The 20,362-nt window shown below is 48.9% G+C and overlaps 1 protein-coding gene across 3 annotated transcripts in view; it reads left to right on the top strand.

Annotated features, from left to right (window-relative positions):
- Positions 1 to 20,362, top strand: part of DDHD2 (DDHD domain containing 2) — a 589,722-nt gene that overhangs the window by 402,069 nt on the left and 167,291 nt on the right. For all 3 annotated transcript variants that reach the window (XM_086949921.1, XM_086949922.1, XM_086949920.1), the window contains 2 exons: positions 8,543 to 8,613; positions 19,861 to 19,983. In XM_086949921.1, the coding sequence (XP_086806047.1) occupies positions 8,543 to 8,613; positions 19,861 to 19,983 (194 nt within the window). The remainder of the gene's footprint in view (positions 1 to 8,542; positions 8,614 to 19,860; positions 19,984 to 20,362) is intronic.

The raw sequence follows: 20,362 nt of genomic DNA, 5'->3' as shown, positions 1-20,362 counted from the left end.
CGGGGTACCTCTCGCCCATAATGGCCGCATAGATAGCAGAAACTTGTGATCCAATTCTTTATCGACCAGTCGACCCACACCGTCTTCTGTTTGTACTCACCTTCTTTACCTACCCTGGCTTTACCGGGACCACCCCAGCATTAATGAGATCAAATACATCAATATATTCTCCTTCCGACATCTTCTCTTTGGTTTCCATAGGCACATGCCATGTTATCCCTGCTGAGGGCAATAAGGCCATGGACGCTGATCCGTAAATCAGTGGGCTGTAAGCTAATGCCGTCTGGCCCACCACCACAGCCCCTCCTGGCCCTTGGGCTGTGATACCTGATGTTCTTGCAACTGTTGCGGCAGTGTTGACTGTCTGCCCTTGTGTTGGCACCGTCAGTACACTTGGGGATTGCCCCATAACTACTGGCCCTAGAAACTCGGGGTAAGCTGCTGTAGGCACCATTGCGCTAGCTTAGTAATTATTGAGAGCTTGCCCGTGTGATGTTGCTGCAAATACACCTGGGGATTGAGCAACCCCCCCCCCCCCCAGACTGAACCCACACTTGTGCTATGCCGCTGCCTGGATGTGCGACCACTGGGGGCGCGGCTATCTGTGCCACAGGCCCCTCCGCATTTGAAACGGGTGCCAAAGCCGGCTGCGAAACTTTATTTTGTATATTGATTCCCTCACTTGCCCCTGTAGAAGGGATATTACTGTCTTGCACTGGAATCGAAACCAAGTCTGTTGTCTCAAGCACCCCTTTCTCACCTGCGGATGCTGCTTGAGAATCCCCGGTTCTGGGACGCTTTTCTCTAGACACCTCTTTGAATCTTTCGGGTGTGCGCCGGGCTCGCTTGCCCCGCCCTGTTTCTTCCTGCGCATCTGTTCCTGCCCCTTCTTTTAAAGTCTTTAGCGCCCAGTTGACTACTTTTCTTTTGTGAACTCCAGCTGCTCCGTCAACGCCAAGTAATCATCCTTTTTAGCTTGGGCCCCTTTGCCCTTCGTTGCCCGTTTAGGCGGCATTCTGCAATTAATAAAATTGAAAAGTTAGTTCCACCCCAAAATTTTGCATGCTCTGGAACCAGCACCTTGTTTTACCAATGCATTATGTCATGTGCTTAGCCCTCTGACCTCATAAAGAGTTCAGAGGTGTATGTTAGTTAATAAATATCTTGTTTATTTTCATAACTACCTGTGTGGTGTCCTTTCATTTGGTATTCAAGGGATTATATGTGGTAAAACAGCTGGCTTCACATGCCAAAAGAGTTTAGCCTATGACGGCTTTGTCCATGCTACCATTAGGATAGCTGGTCTATAAGGTTGACTTACAACCAATCACCATAAGGGTTGTTTGTACTGATACAAGGTGATCACTAGAATTAGTGAGCATCATATATCAGGCCAACTTCTCACAGGGCCAACGGCCGTTCTCCTAACATTCAAAATAAACAGATGAGAAGTATGCCATCAGGACATAACTTTTCCCTTGGAAGTAATCAGGCCTATATTTTTTAATCTACTTGTCACTATAACCAACTCACTTATAGTTTATTGCATGAAACCTTTACCTCCGGCATTCATTTACAGAAAGTCATAAAATTACAACTATGTGTACAATTGTAGCTGGTAAAACAACATACACACCCCCTAAGTGGGTCTAACAGGGTTTTTTCCATGCAAATCTCGTACCGGAAGTGCTTGTCAGAGAGAGAAACCAGCTGCATAATGCTTGCTTGCTAGCTACAGTAATCTGTGAGAGTTCATGTACCAAAATTGTTTTATAAAGGCTTTAGCACAGTGTAATAACAACCAGCCCATTGGCATAACATATGTTTTTAACAATAAATATGTCAAGCCTGCTGCCTTTGTTGTAGCTTTTCTTAATAACAGATCTGACCTAAGTAATTTGACAATTTCCAACAAGGGAAAAGTGTAATATAAACACTCTTATTCTGCAGATGCACACAACTTCTGCCCCATCAAGTGTTGCAGTTAAGGCGATCAACATGTAGGAGCTGCTAAAGCCTCTCTCTAGTAGTGGTTTTAAAGCTCGTTGTCTGTTGATATTTTTATTTTTGTGTTTTATAGAGCGCAAACTTAACCCGTTAGGGTATCAGAGTGCTTTAGAGGGATCATACAAGTGTACAATAGGCATGGAATCACAAAGTACAAAAGATGAAGAGGGGGTGGGGGTGCAGGATACATAAGGGATAGAGGACACGTATGTACAGATTGCATTTATGATTACTCAAAATAAGGGCACAGGAGTCTTGGTGAGGTAGCTCGATACTCAGATGGCCGGTGCTAGTCGGTAGTTGGTCAGGGTCTCTGTGTTGGTAGGATGCAACATTTAGGAGAGGAATTTACCCATAGGGAAAGTTTTGCCCCCCTTTAGAAATGTGCCAGAGAAGGGATTCTTCCGATGGCGGGCGGGAGAGAGTTTCGTATAAGGTCTGGCAACAACTGCACTGTCAAGCCTGATCTAATCGGAGTTTGCCCCTCTCCCAAATGGTCAGTCCAGCTCAGACCGGTAGGCCATTTCCCCTTTAAACCGGACGGTGGGCCTTATGCATTCATTCCAGCCGATGTATCCCTAGTGGCATTTGTTTCAATTCCATGATCGCTTTTCCTCATCTAAGTGCTACTGTGGCTCTTCTCTCTTTGTGGAATAACATCTTAAGTGTGCATATTGGACTTATCTGTCAGAAGAGAAGCCCAAATTCGGTTGATTGTCTTTTTTCCTCCGCATAGGTGAAGAGTTAAGGAGGCTCCTCCTAATCAGATAGACGCCCTCGGGGTATGATGTCGATGTGTCAGCCTTCTGGGCTTTTTTTTTCTTTTCTGACTCCCCGGCGAAAATATACAGATCTCCTCAGGTTCATTGAAATGCAAAGTACACAATGCTTGACTGTACTGCATCAAATAAAACATGACTAGGACCCCCTACCCCCACTCTTTTGCTATGAGCACACCGTGGACAGGACTCCACATACACAACGGAAGGGGGGAGAGGGACTGAGAAGCAGGGACCTGGGGAAACCAGATCAGTATGAAGCTTCTGTAGGCTCCGCTGGTCCATCCTCTTCACCATTGCTGCACAGTCTCTGAGCTTCATACTTTGACAAGATTTCCTCTTCAAACACTTTTTCCTGAATCCTATTGCTCCTAGATAATGACGATTGGCTTGCAGCTGGATTAGAGAACAGCCACATATGGACATCATTTCTGATCCTTGCAGCAAGAGGGAAAATGTGAATCTGAGGGAAACAAGTAGATTAGGAGGATCAACGTTACTTTATGTTATGTTATGTTATGTTATATGGGACTTTTATAGCGCAACGGCTACTCCAAAGGAGTGTCCCGGCGCTTTGTGCTCCAGACCTGAAAAAGACTGGAAAACATAACAGTAAAAAAGACAGAAGCCAAAAAAGGAGAGGCACACTAACCAGAGAGCAGCCAAGTCTTTAGACCCTTCCTAAAGGCAAGCAGATTAGATGTGGCCCGCAGGGACAGCGGTAGGGAGTTCCATAGCTGGGGGGCAAGGAATCTGAAGGACCGACCGCCCAGTCGGGCCCTTTTTATACGTGGCACCACCGCCAGAGCCAATGACTCCGATCTTAAGGATCGTGCAGGCCGGTAAAAGTCCAGCCTCTTCTGGAGGTATTTTGCACCATTGGCATGCAGGGCTTTATGGGCTAAGGTCATAGCCTTAAACATTATCCTCTTCTGTATAGGAAGCCAATGGAGGGATAGAAGTAGGTTTGAGGCACTAGTACGGCGATGCAGGCCAAAAATCGCTCGTGCTGCAGCGTTCTGGGTCACCTGCATACGCTGTAAGAGATATTCTGGCAGACCCAGATACAGAGCATTTGCATAATCCAATCTGGATCCTATAAGTGCCTGGACAGTTATCCTCCGATGTTCCTCGGAAAGCAGAGGAAAGAACTTTCGAAGCATCCTGAGGATCCCGAAACACGTTCCAGTAAGAGTGGCCACCTGGGATTTGAGCGAGAGCTCATTGTCAATTTTGACTCCCAGGTTCTTAGCCCATTTAGATGACTGAGCTGGGGGGAACATGTCAGCGGGCCACCAGCCATGCCAATCCGGTTCCGATGGGCATCCGAAAAAGAGTATCTCGGATTTGTCCGAGTTGCACTTGAGGCTGTTAAGTTGGAACCAATTAAAAACAGCCCCAAGGCACTCCCGGATACTTTCTCCATCGAAATCTTCGCTCTTGCGGCAGGTGAACAGAAGCTGGGTGTCGTCAGCATAAGAGACGATCCGGGCCCCATAGGACTCCGCCAATGTCGCCAGAGGGGTCATGAGGATGTTAAATAGAGTAGGGCTCAATACTGAGCCCTGAGGGACTCCAACTCCCAATGGCGGCATTTCGGCAGATCCAGATGGGACCCAGACCGTCTGTCGGCGGTTGGCTAAGAAGGAACGAAACCAGTTGAGCACCGTCCCCCCTAGACCGATGTCATGTAGCCTAATGAGGAGATCCTCATGGGGGACGGTGTCGAACGCCGCCGACAGGTCTAACATAACTAATATCACCCTGCCTCCGGTGTCCAGCACCTCCTTCACAATCTCAGAGACTTCCAGGAGCGCCGTCTTGGTGCTTAGGTTCGAACGGAAGCCCGATTGGGACTCATGGAGTAGCTCGTTCGACTCCAGGAAGTTGGAGAGCGCGCTATGAACGTGTTTCTCTAAGATTTTGGTAAGTGCTGGAAGGAGCGAGATCGGCCTGTAATTGGATGGCACTTCTGGGTCCAGGTTGGGCTTCTTAATGAGAGGAATAACCATAGCCTGTTTCCAAGATTGAGGCAAAGCTCCCTGACTCAGGGAGAGGTTAAGAATGGGATTGGCTAAGGAGTTGACAACATCTGCCATTCTCGCTAGAAATTTTGCTGGACAAGGATCGCGTGGTGAGCCCGATTTAAGGTTCCTCATCAGAGCTAAGGATGCGGATACCGTAAGGGGCGGAAAGTTTAGAAGTTGACAGAGGAGCTGTCTCGATCGGCGGAGCCAAAGGGTCATCTATTGGTCTAGGAGGAAAAGAGTCCTGTATTTGCCTAATTTTGGTGGTGAAAAAATTTGCAATGGTGTTGGCCCAGGTCTCCGCCGGGGCGTCCTGAGCTGAGGATGAACGCGGGGTGGTAAATTCTCGAACAATTGAGAAAATCTCCTTGCAGGAGTTAGCCGCTTCCTCAATTCTTTTGGCAAAGTAGCATTTCTTGCCCTGAAGAATTAAATCATGATAGGATTTCATCATGGATTTATAGATCTGTTTAGCCTCAGTATCATAATGGGCTCTCCATGCCCATTCAGCGACTTTACATTGTCTACGGGAATGGGCCAATTCCTCCGTAAACCAAGGGGCCGAGATCCGTTGGGTAGCAGATCTAGGTGGCTGTAATGGGGCAAGCTCATTTAATCTAGCTAGGAGCCAGGATTGCAGACTCTCTAGGTCATTATCCAGATCACCCGTGTAGGACAGAGGATGGTCCACCTGAGCCTGAGCTAACAGATCTGGTGTCACCCGATGGAACGCCCTGTGGCTGCTGCCCTGTAGTCTCGTAGCACTGACCGTTGGTTTCACAGTGGCTGATATTTCGAAATGAACGAGACAATGGTCAGACCATAATACCGGCAGGAGTGTAACAGCCATGATAGGTGAAGTGGAAAAGACCTGGTCAAGCGTATGACCTTTGTCATGGGTCGGGCCGAAAAGATAGGGGGAAAGGCCCAGGGTAGATGTAATATCCAACAACTTGATAGCATCTTGGTCTTGATGATCATCCATGTGGAAGTTAAAGTCTCCAGCCAATAGACACTGCTCAGATCTTAAAACAAGAGCAGACAAAGCCTGCTGGAGATCATCAAAGAACGATCCCACAGGGCCCGGGGGTCTGTAAACGACAAGACCCTTCACCGCTTGCTGGGGCGATAGGGAGAGGGTAAAGGCGAGAGAGTCGGCCCCTGCGATGGTGTCTGTGTGCGTAACCGTGCACGAGAAAGATTTTTTCACAACTAGGGCGACTCCTCCCCCTCTTCCCTTGTCTCTATCTTGTCGATGGATGATATAGTCAGAGGGAATGGCTGCCATTATGTCCGGATGGGAGGACTCGTTGAGCCAAGTCTCAGTGAGCATCAGACAAGTTGGACTGGTCGTAGAGAGGAGATCAAAGATCTCCTGAGTATGTCTATGCAGCGACCTCGTATTAAGGAGTAGGCAGAGATGTTTAATGCTACAGTCCTTAATAGGGCGGGTGGAAAGGAGGTTGCAGGTAGGATGCCATTTACAAACAGGGCACTTATGTTTACCCCTATATCGGCCAGGAAATACTGAGTGACAGGCCGCATCCCCGGCACGCAGGGAGTAGAGCTCCTGAGCGGAGTAGGAAAGCATAATGGCCAGAAGTACCTGTCACGCCGAACGCCTCCGGGACGCTGACGTGCGCAGACGGGCAGGACTCTGGCACGACTCCGGCGCAGATCCGGCGCGTCCGCAGTACGCGTCCGCTGCGTGGAGGGAGGGAGGAGCTTTTTATAGCGCTACTAGAGCGCGAGGGCGGAGAGTCCTACCCCCAAGATGGCAGGCGAAATGCGATCCCAGCCCTCGGCGTCAACACTCAGCCGAGGGCGGTCTAAAACCCCAAACAAGGGTGAGGGAGCAGGCGAAGCGCTTACAAGCTCTGGGAAGTCTAAGGCAGGGCAGCGGCACGCTTTAGAACACAAGCGCGATCCTAGGCTGCAGAGTAATAAAATATATTTGACAAGCACGAAAGTCAAACACACACGCTAAAAATGCCAAAGAATAGAGAGAAGACCTCCCGGCTTCTGCCTCAGGAGGGAAAAGGTAAGGTAGCAGTTGTTAATCACCTGTAAAGTGTCAGTATTCCCTTTTATAGCGCTACTAGAGCACGAGGGCGGAGAGTCCTACCCCCAAGATGGCGGGCGAAATGCGATCCCAGCCCTCGGCGTCAACACTCAGCCGAGGGCGGTCTAAAACCCCAAACAAGGGTGAGGGAGCAGGCGAAGCGCTTACAAGCGCTGGGAAGTCTAAGGCAGGGCAGCGGCACGCTTTAGAACACAAGCGCGATCCTAGGCTGCAGAGTAATAAAATATATTTGACAAGCACGAAAGTCAAACACACACGCTAAAAATGCCAAAGAATAGAGAGAAGACCTCCCGGCTTCCGCCTCAGGAGGGAAAAGGTAAGGTAGCAGTTGTTAATCACCTGTAAAGTGTCAGTATTCCCTTTTATAGCGCTACTAGAGCGTGAGGGCGGAGAGTCCTACCCCCAAGATGGCGGGCGAAATGCGATCCCAGCCCTCGGCGTCAACACTCAGCCGAGGGCGGTCTAAAACCCCAAACAAGGGTGAGGGAGCAGGCGAAGCGCTTACAAGCGCTGGGAAGTCTAAGGCAGGGCAGCGGCACGCTTTAGAACACAAGCGCGATCCTAGGCTGCAGAGTAATAAAATATATTTGACAAGCACGAAAGTCAAACACACACGCTAAAAATGCCAAAGAATAGAGAGAAGACCTCCCGGCTTCCGCCTCAGGAGGGAAAAGGTAACGTAGCAGTTGTTAATCACCTGTAAAGTGTCAGTATTCCCTTTTATAGCGCTACTAGAGCGCGAGGGCGGAGAGTCCTACCCCCAAGATGGCGGGCGAAATGCGATCCCAGCCCTCGGCGTCAACACTCAGCCGAGGGCGGTCTAAAACCCCAAACAAGGGTGAGGGAGCAGGCGAAGCGCTTACAAGCGCTGGGAAGTCTAAGGCAGGGCAGCGGCACGCTTTAGAACACAAGCGCGATCCTAGGCTGCAGAGTAATAAAATATATTTGACAAGCACGAAAGTTAAACACACACGCTAAAAATGCCAAAGAATAGAGAGAAGACCTCCCGGCTTCCGCCTCAGGAGGGAAAAGGTAAGGTAGCAGTTGTTAATCACCTGTAAAGTGTCAGTATTCCCTTTTATAGCGCTACTAGAGCGCGAGGGCGGAGAGTCCTACCCCCAAGATGGCGGGCGAAATGCGATCCCAGCCCTCGGCGTCAACACTCAGCCGAGGGCGGTCTAAAACCCCAAACAAGGGTGAGGGAGCAGGCGAAGCGCTTACAAGCGCTGGGAAGTCTAAGGCAGGGCAGCGGCACACTTTAGAACACAAGCACGATCCTAGGCTGCAGAGTAATAAAATATATTTGACAAGCACGAAAGTCAAACACACACGCTAAAAATGCCAAAGAATAGAGAGAAGACCTCCCGGCTTCCGCCTCAGGAGGGAAAAGGTAAGGTAGCATCCTGTATTAAGAAGCGAGCAAGTGTAGTTTATTAAGCATTGGTTGCGAAGTAAGTATGCTGTTTTTCTTTGTATGAGTCAATTCCTACAATGAAAGACATATATATTATTTTACTTGTTGTGCTTAAGTGACGGAGATGCAGGATTATATACTGCTGGGGCACATTGCGGAATGCCTATTCTCCTTAAAATCCATGCCGCCCCTTGCAAGCTAACTTAACCAATATTTTTGTCTTATTTCATAGGTTCATTAATTTTGTTTGATCTCTTAACAAACCAAAAAGATCCTTCAAAGCATGACGACGACAAGACAAAGGTAATTTGATCTTAATTTTTCAGAAACCGTGGCAGCTGGGGCAGCTTTAGATAAGTCGGAAGAAAGGAAAAGTGTTGAATTTTATCATTTATTTAGTTTCATTTATGTTTATTTCTGAATATAATATCCATGAAACACATACACAAGATAAATATCAAAACACTTAAAGAAAGACTCAATTGTGACCAACACGTACATCCGCATCCATACTGCTTCAAACCGCAGTTAGTACTAATGGATACGCAAATGTATTTAGTGACTGAGTTAACAGTGCTAATTGATAGAGGTTAGCACAAATTCATGTTATAAAAATAAAATTTGCATTTCAAAATTGTATTTAAGGAAATTCCACCTTCTTCCAGAGCTTGAGTGCTTCCTTCAAAGATTATACATTAAATTTCTCAGACAGGGTCTCAACCAACAGCTCCCTAAAATATTGAATAATGAATTGAATAATGAATACCTGAAAAGGAAATATGACTCTCTTCAGGAAAATCAGAATTGCATAAGTAGGAGCCGGAATTGTCAGGTGATCATCATGCAAGAAAATGTAGTTAATAAGTGTCTAATTAAACCAGATTACAGGAGATGTAATCTGATCACAGTGCTTTTCTGGGCTGACAGCTGTTTTAGAAACGTACACACCTGGTGCAAAATTTAAACTATATTAAAATTAAACAACCAACGTTCAGATAAAAAGCAAATCAAATATATTACACTAAATATGCTGTAAGAACTTACCCTGTAGATGCTAAAGCAATGACAATTCACCCAATAGTAAGAACTAGCGGGTGTTGTGTTAATGGCATACCATTCGTTCTGTTTCCCACTCTACTAGGCTTTGCAAAGACTTCCACAGGGTCAGCTATACTTTGAAGAGTAGCTGCCACCTTTTGTATTGACTTGGATATCGGTTTCAGCCTGCCTTTATGGAGACTGTATATGATGGACAGAAAACAAAAAAAATGGGAAAGTTCCACACTGCAACTTTCCTGACACCCCAAAAAACGAATACAGGGTCAGATTCCCTCACACACACACTCTTTAACCTCCAGCAGGATGAGGCACATGAAAAACCTGAAATAAAGCAGGCACATGAAGGTAGGATTCAAGGCTGATCAAAATAATGCCTTGGAGCTCAAGACAGCCATGGTCATAAGCACAGACTTCTAATAAGCCACATTTCTGCCTTTATTTATCAGTGGCGATTTTGTAACCGTATGCAATCCAAAAGGTACAGTGAGAGTTCTCTGTTTGAAGAGAAAATCCCACAAGGAAGCTTTATAGAGGGTCTCAAGTGGGTAGAGACACTCTATGGCCCAAAACAGGCAGTTTAACATATCTTCAAGTCTCTTTGTTTTTGCAAAAATGCCTTTGCAGTTGTGATTGAACTTGCAGCAGATGTATGTGTCTAATAGTTCATTTGGTAACAAAGTGTAAGACAAAATACAGAGCTTACATGAAGTAGGCGGGACACATTCAAGTACTTGCTGCTTTTTGGCTAGGCCTGCGCTGTGTAAATGCCATTATACATCCCATAGTCACAGATCATTTTTATTCCATTGTATGCAGTTTAGACAGGTAGATTGTAAAGCGTAATTGCTGGGGGATTGTACACCCTTTAGAATATCATGGATGAGGAACACCACCATCACTTTATTGATAAAGCTTTCGCACATTGAAAGACATACCAAAGGATCATGTCCCACAATGGCCTTTTGACTTTTTTATATATTTTTAACTCTGTCTAATAGGTTAACGTTATCTTCATATTTAAGCAATGTTTACACTTACTTGAAGTTCATAGCCCCACCCTCCTTTGAGCTGGCAGAAAGCAGATTTCTGTATTAAATCTGTTGTTGTAAACTTTTGCTTGAAAAAAGACAACGTGAGACAAATCAACGTACAAGAAACACTCTTGCACAAAACCCATTTAATGACCAGTTGATAAGTACAAGGTAGAGGTCTAATATCCCCACTCCAATCGTTGAAACATTTGATTGCTCCTTTGGCCAGTGGGCTAGTTTTATTTTTTATTAGGATTGTTATAATTATATTTCTTGGCTGTGTGCTCTAAGGCTTGAATTTGAAAGACAGTGATGTTTTATTCACCAACATCTTGGATTTATTCTATGCCTGTGCGTAGAAAAAGGTGTTCAGAGCCTCTAAAAAGATAGTCTACCACAGTGAGCCAATTACAAATAGAAGATGAACCCAGGTTAGATACCAAATATCAGAAGATTTGGCATAGGTTTGGATTGTGGAGGACGAGGAAGAGCGATGCCTCCAAAGTGAGTGCTAGTGTCAGTAAAACTCACATGAGTCCGTTTCCTCTCAGGCTTCTGAAGAGAAGTGTTTTCAATTTGCTTTCCATGGGGTTTCAGGTTTTAGTTGAACATATGTTTTTGCAAATTACAAATATGAATAAATAATTGAATTAAGTATCTTTGCAGGGCAGCACATACCGATACCTATGCAAAACACGGGCTCATCGATTTTCCTGACATGTCCTAGCACTCAATTTGTACACTGAAATCTTCATTTCTCTTAGCCACCTCTACAATGCCGGATTCTGTATAATGATTTTGGGGTATTTTATCTGGACAAATGCTTCCCAGTAGATGTTGAACAGTAAAGGATACATAAGCATACAGATGGCTCCTAAAGATATTTTTAAATCCTTAGTTATGGACGATAATGAAAGTGGCAAACCTCTAATGAAATGCATGTATTATATCAAGTTGAAGCGATGAGAAAAAGGAAGGGTTACTAATGCCAAAAAATATGGCACAAATAAGAAATTAAGGTGTTTCATTTTGTGATCCATTTAAATAATAACGAGGTCTTAAAATATACGCATACTTTTTTATAGAATTTCTTACATAAAATTTGTAGGAATTCTTTTAAAAATAATACATTCCATTCAGATATTTGATGCTGTTTGAAAAGTTGTCCGGCTACTTGTCTAGCAATACCTGGCCAGAAAACTTGAAATTCTAAACAGCTACAGCATCTGTGAAGCAGAAAGGATCAAACAACATGTTTGGAAAAACAATATTTCCTATTGAACAAAGGACAATGTAATACAGATTTAATTGTGGTATAAAACGAATTGTACCCCTTATTTTTTTTATTTTATGTTGCTTGTTGGACAGGCCACATGAAGGGCCGCTCTCCCCCGGCCCAACCAGGCCCGAGTCCAGGCCCACAAGTACCACACACCACCATTGCACGTCCTCTGTCCCCTCAGGGACCCCTGCCCTCGAGCATGTCAACCTCGTGGGTCCGATCCACTGCCGGCCCTCGCGCCCATCCTGGGGCGCCATCTTGGACCCTCCACCACGAGGCCGCCTGGCCCCCGATCGACCTCAACCCTGGGCCTGGCCCGGCCTCAGACATCCCGGCACCACCATCCACCCAGGAGGTGAGCGGGCTACTTGGCAAGTCAATGGGAGAAAGAGGTGTCGATGGCTCTCTCCCGCCAAGTGCCGCTCGCCCATCGCCTCCCCGGGCGCCGGCTCCACCCCCCTGCTGGGTGTCTGGACTCCCTCATCCCGGACCTCCCGACCTCCAAGTGCGAGGGTCCGGACATCAAAGCACACCAGCCCTATAACTGGGGCAGCTCCAGAGCAGGAAGGCAGTTGTATCTTGGAGTCGAGAGACGCAAAGAAGAACTCATCCTTGACGGACTACTGGCGCTGCCGTAGCTCTGTCTTGTGCACCATCATCTGGCCTGCTGGTGCTGCCGCAACCTTCGTAACCTTCATCTCCTTCATCGTCGTCGGGACCTGCTGGCGTGGCCGCGGACCGTTTGTAACCATCATCTTCATCGGGACCTGCAGGCTCCGCCGCGGACCGTCGTTTCCTTCGTCCATCTCGGGACCTGCTGGCTCCGCCGCGGCCCGATCATCTAGAACGCCGAGCTCGAGGATTGAGAGCTATTTTCATCTTTTTGGTAACAAGACTGTCCCGCTACCCTTTTCCCAAACCAGAGACTAGAATCGAGGGGACCCCTGAGTCCAGACCTCCTTGTACCATTCCATCGTAAACTTAAAGAATTGCCTATAAAGTCTCGTTGAACTTTAACCTTGTGTGGTGTCCGTCTGTGGGGGGGAAGTTACTTGTCTGTACGATCGCTGGAGACGGCTCTCCCCGGAGACCTCTCCCCTTATCCTCGGCCGACCCTCCCGGTCCGTCTAACATTGGTGGCCAGCGGCGCGATCCGAATCACCGCATAAACGTACAGAGAGTAGCTCACCCCACGACGAAATCACAATGACAACTAAAGAAAGCGGATCAACCGAGAAGTTCCAGATGGAGAAATTGGATGAGTACAGCCATCGTGAACTAAAACAATTCTGCATCGAACTAGGTATCGCTACCACCGGACTAAGTACCAAAGACGATTTTAAGCATGCCCTAGAGTCTTGGGCAGAAACCGGGGCCGCCGGAACCCCCGATCAGAGCACCGCAGCAAAAACCACCACGGCCCCTGAAGAGCAAAGAACGGGTCTCTCGCAAGACGAGATCCAGGAAAGAGAAAAAACCCGACTACACAAGCTGGAAATGGCCCGACTCAAAATGGACGTTGAGCTTAAGTTGGCCGAACAAAAAATCAACTTAGAGCACCTGCGTCTCCGAGAAGAAAGAGAGGAGAAACAGAGACAAAGGGAGCTCGAGGAAAAGAAACTAGCGTACGAACACGAGCGGAACCTAGCTGAGATCAACCTACGAAAGCAGAATAAAGGAGTAGGGGTGCCCGAGCAACCCCACTCCCCAGGGGCAACAGAGAAAAAGGTACACATCCCCAAGGATGTCGTTCGAGAATACTTCCGAGAGGACGACATCCAGCAATGGTTTAAGGCCTATGAAATCGCTATGACTGCACACCGGATCGATAGAAGCGATTGGGGAGCCGGTCTATGGGGGAGATTCCTCAATGAGGGCCGCGATGCCCTGCTACAGCTCCCGGACCACCAGATGACCTCCTATGACCATATGAAAGCTGCACTCCTCACCCGCTATGGCCTCACACCCGAAATGTACCGTCAGAGGTTCCGAGACTGCACCCGCATCCCGGGTACAACTTGGGTGGACTATGTAAACTACTTTAGCCGAGCCTTCGAGGGCCGGATCAAAGGAAGCAACGTCACAACCTACGAACAACTGTTTAATCTTATGGTATGGGAGCATCTGTCGAACAATTGCTTCATTGAACTCCGCCAGCACCTCCTCGACAGCAAGTTAACGGATCCCCGGCAGCTCGCAGCCGAAGCTGACCGGTGGGAGATCACCAGAGTGGGCCGGAATGGGTCCTACGAACAGAACCGGAACAACAATGGTCAGCACCGTCCCCGAGGGGGAGGAGGGGGCCAAGGGCGAGGAAGAGACAACGCCCCGGTCGCCCCCGCTACCAGCACCACCCCCCCGGCCAACCGGGGCAGCACCCCGGCGCGGCCGGGTTACCGAGCCAATGTTACGTGCCATCGATGCCAACGAGTCGGCCACTATGCGAACGACCCAAACTGCCCCCAGTACCAGAGCCCAAGGCCCCGCCAGGTGGCTGCTGCTGCCCTGGGGGAGGAACAGATCACAGAGGAACAAGAGGAATATGAACAAGAGCATCAAGAATGGGAGCCAGCCGCCATGGCTCTAGCCTGCTTAGGGGGGAAAGACATGGTCCCGCGGGTCCCCCTACCCGCTAACACCCAGAAGTACAGCCAATGGGTGAGCATCAATGGACGCCGGGCCGAAGCCCTTCGTGACACCGGGGCCAGTGTAACAGCCATCCGCTGTCACCTGGTGACCCCAGAACAGTATCTACCGAACATTCTCTGCCCGGTACGTTCAGCCGATAACTCAGAAAGTCTGTGTCGGATGGCCTGCGTCCCTTTCGAATGGGGAGGGGTCTCCGGCATGTTGAAGGTAACGGTCCGAGACGATGCCCCCGTAGACTGCCTCCTGGGGAATGACCTTGAAAGCTCTCCGTGGGCAGCCGTAGAACGAAGAGAACACCTGGGGATGTTAGGCGTCCCAGACTGGGCGTGCGTCACCACCCGGTCCATGGCCGCCCGTGCCAACCACCGCCCAGAAGAACCCGAATGGCCGGCGCCACCGCCTCCGGTCGCCCCAGCCGAAACCACCGACCATGACGTCCCCCCCGAACCAGCTCAACCTTCCGACCTCGCTAACCTCGACCAGTGGCCTCAAGAGGGGGGGCCCACGCAAGAGCAATTTCGCCAGGAACAGAAGACCTGTCCCTCCCTCGAGGGACTCCGCCAGCAAGCGCTCGCCCAAAGCGCAGGGGATACCTCCGGAACTCACTGGGTCTACTGGGACAATGATCTGCTGTACAGTGGGCAAAGAATCGCAGAGCTGGGGGCCAGCCGAGTACTAGTGGTGCCGCTCGCTAACCTAGAGGCCAGCCAAGAGGACATGAAAAAGTGGTATGACCGGAATGCCTCTTCCATTGAATTTGAACCTGGCCAACAGGTATGGGTGATGTCCCCCACCGAGCCATGCGCCCTGCAAGACAAATGGACGGGGCCCTTCAAAGTAGTCGAGCGCAAGGGCCCTGCCACCTATCTCATCGACATGGAATCGCCCCGGAACCCCCTCCGGGTCCTCCACGCTAACAGACTGAAGCCCCACTTTGTGCGTACAGAACTCAGCCTCCTGATGGCCACAGACAATGGGGCTGAAGAAGACTCCGAGCCCCTCCCTGACCTCCTACGGACTCGGGAGCAAGACGGCTCCGTGGATGGGGTCCGACTCTCGGAGGCCCTCACCAGAGAGCAACACCAGGAGTGTCGAGTCCTCCTGTCACAGTTCGCCAGCCTGTTCTCCCTCACCCCAGGTGTCACTTCCTGGTGTGTGCACGATGTGGACACGGGGGATAGCCCCCCTATCCGCCACCGGGCCTACCGCGTGCCAGATCGGGTACGGGCCTGCATCCAGGAAGAAGTAGCCAAGATGCTCGCGCTCGGGGTCATCGAGCCCTCAGACAGCCCCTGGGCCAGCCCTGTAGTACTGGTCCCCAAAGCAGCTGCCCCCGGCACCACACCAGAACTCCGGTTCTGCGTCGACTACCGGGGCTTGAATGCGGTCACCAGAACAGACGCACATCCCATCCCCCGGGCAGATGAACTAATCGACCGCATGGGAGCTGCCCGCTACCTCAGTATCTTCGACCTAACGGCGGGCTACTGGCAAATCGGCCTCACACCCCGGGCGCAAGAACGCTATGCCTTTTCCACCCCCGATGGCCATTACCATTTCACAGTCATGCCCTTCGGCATGAAGAATGCCCCAGCAACATTCCAACGGCTCGTCAATCAGGTCCTGGCGGGGCTCGAAGAATTCAGCGCCGCCTACCTAGACGACATCGCTGTATACAGCCACCATTGGTCCGAACACCTCCACCACCTCCGAGCAGTGCTGCAAGCCCTTCAGCGAGCTGGCCTCACGATCAAGGCCAGCAAGTGTCAAATTGGGCAAGGGTCTGTAACCTACCTCGGGCACCAGGTGGGAAGCGGCCTGGTGGCCCCTCTGCAGCTAAAAATTGCCGCCATCCAATCCTGGCAGCCCCCCATCACCCAGACCGAAGTACGAGCCTTCCTGGGCCTCACGGGCTATTACCGAAGGTTCGTGAAAGACTATGGTACGATGGTGGGGCCCCTCACAGAACTCACGTCAAAGAATCAGCCCAAGAAAGTCAACTGGACCCCCGAGTGTCAAGCTGCATTTGAACAATTGAAAGCCGCCATGTGTTCCGCCCCTGTGCTCCAGGCCCCCGACTACAGCCGGGAGTTCGTCGTCCAGACGGATGCCTCCGACCATGGCATTGGGGCAGTCCTGTCTCAAGTGAACGCCGAAGGCCTTGATCAACCGGTGGCCTTCATCAACCGGCGACTCCTACCACGGGAACAACGCTGGAGCACCATAGAGAGGGAGGCCTTCGCTGTAGTCTGGGCCCTCAAGAAACTCCGGCCCTACCTTTTTGGCACCCACTTCCGGGTGCAGACCGACCACCGACCCCTGCAGTGGCTGATGCAGATGCGGGGGAAAAACCCGAAGTTACTACGCTGGTCCATCTCCCTGCAGGGTATGGACTTCACAGTTGAACACCGGCCTGGGCCAGATCACGCCAACGCGGATGGCCTGTCCCGATTCTTCCGCCTCGACGAGGAGAGTCCCCAAGAGGATGGGTAACTCTCCCCGCCTTCAGCTGGGGGGGACGCATGTTGGACAGGCCACATGAAGGGCCGCTTTCCCCCGGCCCAACCAGGCCCGAGTCCAGGCCCACAAGTACCACACACCACCATTGCACGTCCTCTGTCCCCTCAGGGACCCCTGCCCTCGAGCATGTCAACCTCGTGGGTCCGATCCACTGCCGGCCCTCGCGCCCATCCTGGGGCGCCATCTTGGACCCTCCACCACGAGGCCGCCTGGCCCCCGATCGACCTCAACCCTGGGCCTGGCCCGGCCTCAGACATCCCGGCACCACCATCCACCCAGGAGGTGAGCGGGCTACTTGGCAAGTCAATGGGAGAAAGAGGTGTCGATGGCTCTCCCCCGCCAAGTGCCGCTCGCCCATCGCCTCCCCGGGCGCCGGCTCCACCCCCCTGCTGGGTGTCTGGACTCCCTCATCCCGGACCTCCCGACCTCCAAGTGCGAGGGTCCGGACATCAAAGCACACCAGCCCTATAACTGGGGCAGCTCCAGAGCAGGAAGGCAGTTGTATCTTGGAGTCGAGAGACGCAAAGAAGAACTCATCCTTGACGGACTACTGGCGCTGCCGTAGCTCTGTCTTGTGCACCATCGTCTGGCCTGCTGGTGCTGCCGCAACCTTCGTAACCTTCATCTCCTTCATCGTCGTCGGGACCTGCTGGCGTGGCCGCGGACCGTTTGTAACCATCATCTTCATCGGGACCTGCAGGCTCCGCCGCGGACCGTCGTTTCCTTCGTCCATCTCGGGACCTGCTGGCTCCGCCGCGGCCCGATCATCTAGAACGCCGAGCTCGAGGATTGAGAGCTATTTTCATCTTTTTGGTAACAAGACTGTCCCGCTACCCTTTTCCCAAACCAGAGACTAGAATCGAGGGGACCCCTGAGTCCAGACCTCCTTGTACCATTCCATCGTAAACTTAAAGAATTGCCTATAAAGTCTCGTTGAACTTTAACCTTGTGTGGTGTCCGTCTGTGGGGGGGAAGTTACTTGTCTGTACGATCGCTGGAGACGGCTCTCCCCGGAGACCTCTCCCCTTATCCTCGGCCGACCCTCCCGGTCCGTCTAACATTGCTACTGTTTCTTTTGACAGTACAACACAACAGTGCCTTGCCAAATGATGAGTCACCAATGACTGTTATGGGCTGACTGTAGAATCTATTACAGGGGTGAGGAAGCATGCGCAAAAGTAGAGTGAACAGACTAGCCAGAAAGATCACAATGGTAAATGGCATTAAACAAGGTTATGCCCTCTCCTCCTTCCTTTTCATTTTGTAAGTTTGAGTTCCCTGAAGGGTGAAGAACTGTGTGCATTTTTTCTTTCTCCACTATCATGTTCTTTTTCTCCATCTGCAGCAGATTCCTATATTGCTATTATTTTCAAACATAGCATTGTACAGTGGAGTGGTGTGGCTCACTGGCTAGAGGCGACAGACCTGGGAGCAGAGGACGGCCGGGGACCAAGGTTCAATTCCCGACGCGGCAGGGTCGTGCACCAGGGTCAGCGGACTCGATAATTCTCACCTCGGTGCCTACTCTAACCAGGGCTCACACTCTGCAACTCTGGGCATTAGCTTGCCTCATCTCCACAATGGCCCCCCACATACGCCGGGGATGCCTGGTTTCACCTTGTAGATACCCAGTAGGGACCATCTCACAGGGAAAGCCAGGACGGGTTCCCCAGCGGTCTATTCGCGCCAGGATACTCCGGTAGTAATTGAGCGCGGTATAAAACAGCATATAACATAACAATCATCATAAGACTGTATCATAAAATTGTTTTAAAAAAGTGAGAGTTTTGGCTTACTAACAGCAATGTAATCTCTGCTAATAGAATTAATTGTTAGATTTTGGACCATTGTTTTATTAAGACTAGATTAAAATATGGAGCAAAATTCAATTCAGGTAATCTATGAATAGTTTGACATCAATTGTAATATTTTAAAAATGTCCTGTGGTTGTTAGCCAAAGTGAAATTTACAGGAGTAAATGTGAATTGAATGACTTGGTACAATAATAGTTGCACACATTATTGAGAAGGGCCTACAAGGCAAAGATCATAGCAGTCCTCATGTACCCTGCTTCAGTTGCGTTCCATAACTTAAAGTGATAATTTGCTAAGACTGAAGAAGTGATGTGAGAGCGGTTAGGCGGTCAAATCAATGACAAACTAATAAGGTTGTAGAGGTTGTAGTTGAAGATACTGCTTTGTGAATTGTAAATCAGTTAGTTAGGCCTGTTACATTTCTATTTTGCTCTGAAAAAGATGCAACCACTTACACTCCTTTTGTAGACAAATAACCCACTTTTCTGCAATTATGTTGAGGCTGTTGGAAACTTAGTTTGCCTAGGAGAATGGTTTGAGTCAAAGTAAAAATGAGCATAATATTGTGTTAAATAATTAAAATCAAGGTACAGGAGTATGCCTTGATAGCATTAAAGACAAAATAAATGTGCTTGGATGCATGTCCAGTTCTACACTAGACAAGACTCAAATGTCCTGTCTTTTGAGTTCTTCAGAGAATGTATGAAATGTAGATATGGACATTATCTTTTAGAGGCATGCAGAGGCATGATACAGTGCCCCACTCCCTCACTCAGTATGCAAGTCTCAACAAACCAAATGCTGATTCCCATATATAGTATTCAAATGAAGCTGTGTCCCTGAACAAATTGCCTGAATGTTAGAATTTGGTATCAGAATAATTAAAAATTGCCCTCAGAGAACGTGGTGGAATTTCAGTGGGAATGAACGTTATTCTTATTCTTTAGCTTATTAATTGTATTGCCTTTTTAAGTATTTTAGGAAACAGATACCAGAGAAGCATGCTGAATTTGTATATTTGTTTTAATTCTTTATAGTGTGAAGCTCATCCTATGGAAATAATGGGTTAGATTTATTATGAAGTATTTTGTGGATGTTTATGATATATGTATGCATTATTTTCTCTGTGTTTTATTAATAAAAATAAAGTACATGTTGAACATGATTGTAGACCTGCTCTGTGATCCTTTCTCAGTTCCTGGACCCAGATGCCAAGGATCTGGACAACACACTTACCCTACAAGAAGTTCTCCAGCATCTGGAGTTGTCAGAGTTGAGTAGCATCTTTGAGAAGGAGAAGATAGATAAGAAAGCACTGGTAAGTGTAATCCATTTCAATTATCATTTGAAAAGCATCTTGTATCATGTTGAGGAGATCTGATTGCTGCTTTATGTGATTTTTTGTACAGCTGCTTCATCCCGAACCTTTTGTCTTTTTTTTTTGTATCTCCAAGATGATTCTTTATCTGCATTGTTTAAAACGTTGTATGTATTCCTTGCATAAAATGGGGAAAAAATCCAATAAAAAAAATTATATTAAAAAATAAAATGAAAAGCATCTTTGTTCTTGAAACTTTTCTTTACTTATATACCAGTTTTGGACTATTCACTGATATCCGCAATATTGAAAATGGGCCTAAGCCTATGTCATGTCCACAAGTTAGCAGGTTGGTGTCAATATAGTTTAGGAAGATTTT

Source organism: Lissotriton vulgaris, unplaced genomic scaffold, assembly GCF_964263255.1.
Source record: "Lissotriton vulgaris unplaced genomic scaffold, aLisVul1.2 SCAFFOLD_415, whole genome shotgun sequence".
Classification (NCBI taxonomy): domain Eukaryota; kingdom Metazoa; phylum Chordata; class Amphibia; order Caudata; family Salamandridae; genus Lissotriton; species Lissotriton vulgaris.
This window is presented reverse-complemented; position numbering and strand designations above follow the sequence as displayed.